This window comes from Cyprinodon variegatus, unplaced genomic scaffold, assembly GCF_000732505.1.
Source record: "Cyprinodon variegatus isolate N-32 unplaced genomic scaffold, C_variegatus-1.0 Scaffold115, whole genome shotgun sequence".
Classification (NCBI taxonomy): domain Eukaryota; kingdom Metazoa; phylum Chordata; class Actinopteri; order Cyprinodontiformes; family Cyprinodontidae; genus Cyprinodon; species Cyprinodon variegatus.
In genome coordinates this window covers 1439542-1447305 of record NW_015150568.1, presented here as the reverse complement: position 1 = coordinate 1447305, position 7764 = coordinate 1439542, and the positions used below count along the sequence as shown (strand labels likewise).

The 7764-nt window shown below is 39.5% G+C and overlaps 1 protein-coding gene across 1 annotated transcript; it reads left to right on the top strand.

The window, feature by feature from the left end:
- The first annotated feature begins 20 nt into the window (after positions 1-20).
- Positions 21-1215, top strand: LOC107085086 (uromodulin-like). The gene is made up of 5 exons (XM_015375233.1): positions 21-176; positions 323-574; positions 669-828; positions 928-1033; positions 1117-1215. Exons 1-5 carry the CDS (start codon positions 34-36, stop codon positions 1209-1211), a joined length of 756 nt encoding a protein of 251 aa, XP_015230719.1. The 5' UTR covers positions 21-33; the 3' UTR covers positions 1212-1215.
- Positions 1216-7764: the final 6549 nt, after the last annotated feature.

Genomic DNA, 7764 nt, shown 5'->3' with positions numbered 1-7764 from the left:
TATTTCACTGTTTAGAGCAATGGAACTCACTTCATGTACGAGAACACCATTCAGGGGAACGTGGATCCTCATGGAGGTCTAATCAGCCGTCAGAGGAACCTTCATCTGCAGTTCTGCTGTATTTACCCTCTGGCTCAGGCACTGTCAATGGCTGTAGGCATCAACCCTGTGGAGAGGTGATGAAAAAATGATCTGTTCAATTCTACTTTTATATCTTAACTAGTTACAGATTATATATACTTAAATCATTTAACACAGAGTTGTTTATTCAGCCTATCTGATGCATAAATCTGGATGCTCACAATTATTGTTTGTTCTGCAGCATTTTGAGGAAGAAGCTTCCAATTGGGATTGGATCATATCGTATGAGAATGATCCCATACGAGGATGAAGACTTCCACTTCCCACTTAGCACTAACAGAAACATAGAGATGGAAGTTGATGAAATGCTTTATATAGAAGTGAGAACAGAAGGAGTAGATCAGCGCCAGTTTGCCACAGTTCTGGACTCTTGCTGGGCCACGCCAATCAACCAAGCAAACTACCCTATTCGCTGGAATCTCATTATTTCACAGTAATTGAGAAAATCGTATTGTCTTTTATAACTTTAGATTGTTACTTTACTCTCTGCAGGCTGAAATTAATCCTGCATCTGTTTTGTTACTCAGGTGTCCTAATCCAGACGATGGAACAGTAGATGTGATTCAAAACGGTGTCTCCACTGTAGCGCGTTTCTCCTTCAGGATGTTTACCTTTACCAACCACACAGAGATGTACTTGCACTGCAATGTCCACTTGTGTCTCATGAGAAACAACAACTGCACAGCTGTAAGTAGCATTGTGTGTTCAGTGCAGCTATATCATGTACATATTATCCCATTGTACGAATTCACAGACCTTTAATGTTGCTGCTTTGGTTTGTTTCAGCACTGCTATCCAGGACACCACAACCGATTCCAGAGGGACATATCTTACCATGATTCTGCAGCGCTAACGCTTGGACCACTAGTCCTTGGGGCCCAACAGAAGAATGGTAAAACAGTCTCAAACTCTCTTTGCTTTATAATGACAAAGATCATATTGCGACTGATTAATAAATATGTGTCTCTTTTACAGGTGCACTGATCCAAAGAAATGGTGCTTCAGGCTGTCTGACATCAACTGTTACCCTGATTTTCAGCTTACTGATAGCCAGAATCTTAGTGAATTGAGATTAAAAAAAAAAAATTCATACTTTAAGATCTAGTAGAATTTTATTACTTGATTGATTTTTGGTTGGGGGCATTTTCTGGTTTTCTGGTATATACTCGTCATCAGGAAAAAGAAGGAAACATCTATTGATGAATGTAAATCAAATTCTCAGGTGTATTGGTTTACAAGGTGACAAAGTATATTTATCATAACACTTTTTGGTTTATTATCTAAGATTAGAATTTGCATACATAGGGTTCTGGTCCACAACATCTGCGGCACCATTCATTTTTCAGTCCATTTGACGGGTTTATGGAATATTCATTTTTTATTTGTTTTGGGGGATTTTTTGTGTCATTACTTGCTATTATTATCAGAGGGTGCAAACTATTAAGGTAACTGGTATTGTGGGTTTTAAGGTACACATATAAAGCACTAATTAATGTTTCCAGGGATGATCTCAAAGTGTTAAAATTAACTAAATAAGATTGAATTAATATCTGTATTCTGTTTAAGAATGTTTTTGGATGTGGGGAGATGTATGTAATTGATTATTACAGACATTAATAAATATACTGAAATGCATTCTGTTTCTGGCTTTTCAATTATTTGCTGGTGATATGGTAGGGAGTGGAGGCCTAGTGGTTAGGGCATAGAGCCTGGAATCCTATGGTTCTGAGTTTGAGCCCCACTCCCACGCACTGCCACTCTGGTTCTCTGAGCAACACCCTTAACCCCACACTGCTCCCTGGGTGCCTCACGATGGCAGCCCACTGCTTCCCCAGAGGATGGGTTAAATATAGAGGTACATTTTTCCAATGTGAGATCAATAAATTTCAATTATTGTTATTATTATTGTTAAATACACTCATTATCAGAATAGAACAAAATAATAACTTAAGTTCACTTAATTATAACTTAAGGATAACGTAAGATTATCAACCATCTGTTGTTCTGAAAAACAACATCTTGTAGAATTCTGTGAAATATTTCTTTCTGCTAAACTGTAAAAGGATAAACACAGAAAGACGATACGTGACATTGTCTTAATGCTGAATGTGTTTTCTGCAGCAACAATTTGTTTCTACAAATAAAGATACCTGCAGTAGTTACTCTTATGTGCCATTAACACATCTTATAATTGTTTTATTGATTATGCTTTAGCAGAGAAGAAAACAACATAGGCCAAGCTATGGAGTTGTGGTGGCTAAAAACTTGCTGTGCTTCTTTTTTAATTTCTTCTACTGTATAACATAACTAAGAACAGCCACTAGAGAGCACATCCGAGCAAGGAATAAAACAACATTGATTCAAGCTGCAGGGAAGTCAGGGAACATAAAAAGCACCTTTAAGTAGCAGGACTAGCCGTAGTCCTGTACACAATATGAAAACAAAGGGAGAAGCACATTGCAAGACAATAAAAAGGAAGATGAAAACAATAATAAAATGAAAGAAGGTTGGAGAACAAACCAGAAAAAAGAAGACTGAAGTGAAGTGGCTGGGTAGAAGGACGTCTGGGCCTCCCTACTGAAGATGCTGCCCCCCCCGACCTGACCGCAGATAAGCGGAAGAGGTTGGATGGATGGATGTTTTTAAAAGAACTTGACTGACCTTGTTTTACTCTTTTAAGGTTTTTGTGAAAGTTTTCAGTTCTTTTTTTTATTTGTTACTGCAGCCCATGACTGTGTTAACAGCAGCTTGAGATTTTAAAGAGTGCTACCATATTTTTGTTTTGAATTTTTTTTTGTGTGTGTGTGTGTTTTGGAGTGAATGTGTGATGAATGTACGTGAGCGCTCACATTGAAAGACTGATATCTCTGTGTTTCTATAATTTGAAATGGAAGAACCGATTTGTATTTTTCTTGAGTCTTTGTTACATTAAAAATAGTTCTAACATTTTGAAATGGGAATACACACCTGTTAGTGTGATGGATTTAAAATTTGACTATGAAGTAGTAAAATGATTGGGTTTTACACAATAAAATTAAAAGCATTTAGATATTTAATACAGGTGGGACATTAACTAATTTGATTGATTCAAAGTTCTCTCTTTTAAAGATATCAACAGGTGGTGTAAGGTTTGAATAATGCATTTTTAAATTTTGTGGGATTTTTCTGAAATCTTCTGACTTACGAATGGGACTAATGATTGTTCTAATAAGTCAAACGTTTGGCGCTAAAATCTGATTTGGCATAACATTATAATTTAAATCTTTTGTAGACTTGAAAGGGGTATTAACTCAGATGTGTCAAACACAATGATCTTAAGGGGAGAACCATACAGGGTACAAATTTTGCTCTGTCCTCTTTACCATTATTATAATTGATTTCTTGTATAATTCCCACCTGTCTGCTATAGAAAGCCTCAAATGACTGTGACTGTTGGCTTAATCTTGGAAGGGAATGGAAGAGAATACAGGGAGGTGACACAGAACTTTGTAGACTGTTGCCATTGAATCTGTCTCCAAATAACTGCAGGAAGAACCGAGGATTTGAGGAACACTGAGCACATCCATACCTGTGCTTTCAGAGCAGATCTTATTATAAAAGGGGAAGATATTACATCCAATCTGAGTTCTAACAGCAAATGCCCAGTCCCCTCTGCTTTTTAACTCTGGTTTTGGGCAAATGTCAGAACAGTTTATTATTTGACTGAAGGGTTCTGGAGATGGAACGTTTGTGCAGAAGATTCTGAAGCTAGGCCACAACTTTGTCATTTATATAACTTGAAAAACTAACAGAAGAATTTTAAAATCTACAAATAAAGACACAGGAAGGCAATGAAGACAAGGTTAAACTGAGGTTATAAGCTCATGTTTCCGGGTTCCCACTTAAGAGTCAAACTGCAGCTGTTTTGAATGATTTGAACTATTTGAATTTGAAAAATCCATCTCTCTTCTGGAGGAGTAATTTTTCCCACAAGATATTAAAGTTATCAATAAAGCCAAGTGATCTTACAGAGCAGACTTGTTTGATAAGTTTATTCAGGGAAAAGACTGCTGCAGACTATATCTAATGCCAAAGAAGGTCCCACAGCCCCACTAAAAGACACTTACCCTGCATTGCCCATAGACTGCCAGAGATAGGGACCGGTCTCACAGCAACCCTGATGAATTACCGAGAGAAAATGCATCAATGGATATATACCATGTCAACATGTAGACATCAGTGTAAAGTCTTGAGAATAAAAAAAAAAGAAAAAAGAAAACTGGTGTATTTACAGATATAAAATAACATTATATTCCAACACTATGTTGTTCATTATTAATTGGATTGAGATTGACAGTGTATGTCAGAGCTCAGAGTGGTTATAGCCTTTGGAAAAAAAAAACTTTCTCTCTGTTTGTCCTAATGCTCCTGTAGTGCCTTCCTAAGGGCAGCAGATCAATCAGAGCAGAGCCAGAACAGAGTGGGGACGGCAGCTGGTATTCTTCAATGCTGCCTTAAAAAAATTCTGCAGCCTCTTCCTATCAGTAGCAGTGCAGTTACCATATCTTACTGTGATGAAAGATGTCCCACACTCTTGATCAATGAACTTTAGAAGGTCAGTAACAGGTTGAGGTTAAGGTTTTGCTTCCTCAGGACTCTAAGGAAGTGTTTCCACTGCTGTGCCTTTTTAATGATGAGGAAAATGTTGAACAAAAGGTTTATGTTCCAGCACCAAAGAAATTGGATTGTATTTACGGTACTTATTTACTACCATTAGTAATTTCAACTTTATGTCACATGATTTTTTTTTGTAGGTGAAGTGACAGCTCAGACTTCAGGTAAGCTATACAGTGTGCATGTATAGTCAGAGGGGGTTATTGCTCAAGGCTCAAGACTTATAAAGACAAAATGTATCTTTTTTTTTGTTGAAACAAGGCATAGCTTCTTGAATTGATACATTCCAAGACAATTTGGTATCATAAGTGGGATCCAGCAAGCTGGCATGCAGGGGAGATGGGTGCCTGGCCAGCCTAATGACAGACTAAACTTTAATCTAGAACTAGAACAGAACTAGAACTAGGACCACAGCCGGAAGATCCAAAATCTCTTCCACATCCCTAGCAACACCAGGAAGACGTGACAAGGCTTACGGGCGATCACAGACAACAACACACCCTCCTCCCCAGTGGGCGCAGCTATGCTTACTTCCTACATGGACTAAAAAAACTTCTTTGGAAGGTCTGAGGCATTAAACAGTGCTACAGCTGTGAAAGGGAGATGAGGATCTCTGCCATGACATAGCTGATGTGTGGAAGACTCTGAGGAGAGTCAACCCAAGAAAGGCCCCAGGCAACGATAACATACCTGGGCTGGTGTATAAGGAGTGTGCAGATCAGCTGGCTGGTGTCCTTACAAACATTTTTAACACCTTGCTGGACCAATCCACAGTGCTAGCATGCTTTCATTCTGCCACCATCATTCCAGTACCACAAAGGTATCAGGTCACCTCATTCAACGACTACCAGCCAGTCGCACTGCTGCTACCATGATGAAGTACTTCAAAAGGCGGGTTGAAGAACAAATCGTCTTCAGTCTCCCCCCAACGTTCAACCTGTCCCAGTTTGCCTACCGACGGAACCACTCCACTGAAGATGCCATGTCCTCTGCTCTTCAGTTGGCCACACCTGGAGGAGAAGAACACCCATGTGTGGATGCTGTTCCTGAACTTCAGCTCAGCTTTCAACACCATCATCCCACAACATATGATAGGTAAACTGGAACAGCTGGGCCTCAATACACCCCTCTGCAATTGGCTGCTATCACAGGCTCCTGTCAGCGCTGCGTCCTGAGCCCTCTGTTGTTCACCCTGATGACACACGACTGCACCCCCAGGTTCACCACCAAACACATGGTGAAGTTTGCAGGCAATACCACGTTGGTGGGCCTCATTAGAGACGACAATGACCAGGACTACTGAGAGGAGGTGGAGCAGCTGGTGGACTGATGCAGATATAACAGCCTGATCCTGAACGTGGAGAAGAGGAAGGAGATAATTGTCAACTTTAGGAAGACCCGGCCTAACCACGATCCACTGATAATCAACAGCTCAGCTCTTGAGGTGGTCAGCAGCACCAAATTCCTGGTGGTGAACATCACAGACAACCTCACCTGGACTGTAACCAACACCTCACTGGTTAAATAGGGCAACAAAAGAGAGCCCACCTACCCTCACCCATCCTCACCACCTTCTAAAAGCACCATAGAGAGCGTTCTGACGAGTTGTTTCACTGTGTGGTGTGGAGGCTGCAGCGCCTCAGACTGGAAGCAAGTGAGAAGAGTGGTGAGAACAGCAAAGAAGATCATCAGGGCTCTTCTTCCCTCCATAAAAGACATTTCATTCCAGTGTGGCGTGTCCCAAGGCCTACACTGTTTACATTTGATCACTGCTGCACTTTATGGAATGGAAATGTTCATTTACTGTCTAAAACACACTCTGGGTATACTCTGTGTATACATAAGGACAATAAAAGTTGTCTAAGTCTAAGTCTAGGGGGAACCTGACTCTCACCTTCTGCCAGCCGCCTGGTTCCAAAAGGACATTTCTGCCCAGGATTGGCTGAGAAGCTGTTTCATTCACATTTCTTTTGTTAAAAAACAAGGGGAAAAAAAAGGAAACAGAGACTGGGAAAATTGTGCAAGAGGTGACATAGCAGTGCATCGTTAGGAGGAGGATGCTGAGCGAGGTAAAGTGGAATAGTCCATTTAAGGTTAAAGTGAATGTTGAATTGTTATTCACTTTTGGTGTAGGGAATTTTTTTCAAGACTGTCTGTGATTTCAGAAACATCAAATTAAGTTCAACGTCAAAATTAATAGTAGTGTATAGGCTAAAATCAAAGCCTTAAAATAACTCTTGCTTGATTCTTTGCTCAAAGGTCAACCTGCACAAATTGGTGACTCCATTTGAACTGACAGCACAAATTTACTTTGACTATTATTGTTATGACATAAAATTTAAGTTAATCAAAGAAAAGAAATACCACAAATGGCATAGCTTTTTGATCCGTTCATCTTAATTAATCCAAACCAGCATTTATCATTTTTATTGTTTTTACTTTCAAGTGCAGTCCACGTAAGGTTAAAGTGAATGTGGGATTTGTTATTCACTTTTGGTACGGGGCATTTATCTATTTAAAGATTCCTGGTGGTTTTCTAACAATTCCACACCTTCCTGAAGGAAAAGAAGGCTAGACTAGGACAACCTTACATTATAGCGTTTTGCAAATTTTAAGTTGGTAAGAAAAACCTTGTCTAGATCAAAGAAGCCAGAAACATAGACAAAGACTGTATGTTTTCCCATGCAAGGATTGGAGGCGGAGACAAAGACAAAGACAGGGAGTCTCAGCTTGTGCCATTATTTACATAACAAGCATATTCTTGTGAAATGAAACATATGTGCAAAAGAAATATTCTTGTAAAATGAAACCTATGTGCAAGAGACTAGACACTGGCTAAGTAAATGAACAACCTACCTAAACATTTGAATATGCAGCATTGCAACCAGTCATCAGTTGTAATTAATTAACAAACTCCTTCCTAATCAGTCTGCTTTCTCCCTTCACAAACCAAAAAAGTTAACTGACTTC

Coding starts and splice junctions, on each gene's coding strand:
- LOC107085086 (XM_015375233.1), top strand. CDS start 34: ATGTACGAGAACACCATTCAGGGGAACGTGGATCCTCATGGAGGTCTA. Junction 575..668: donor TGGAATCTCATTATTTCACA/GTAATTGAGAAA, acceptor TTTGTTACTCAG/GTGTCCTAATCCAGACGATG. Junction 829..927: donor GAAACAACAACTGCACAGCT/GTAAGTAGCATT, acceptor GGTTTGTTTCAG/CACTGCTATCCAGGACACCA.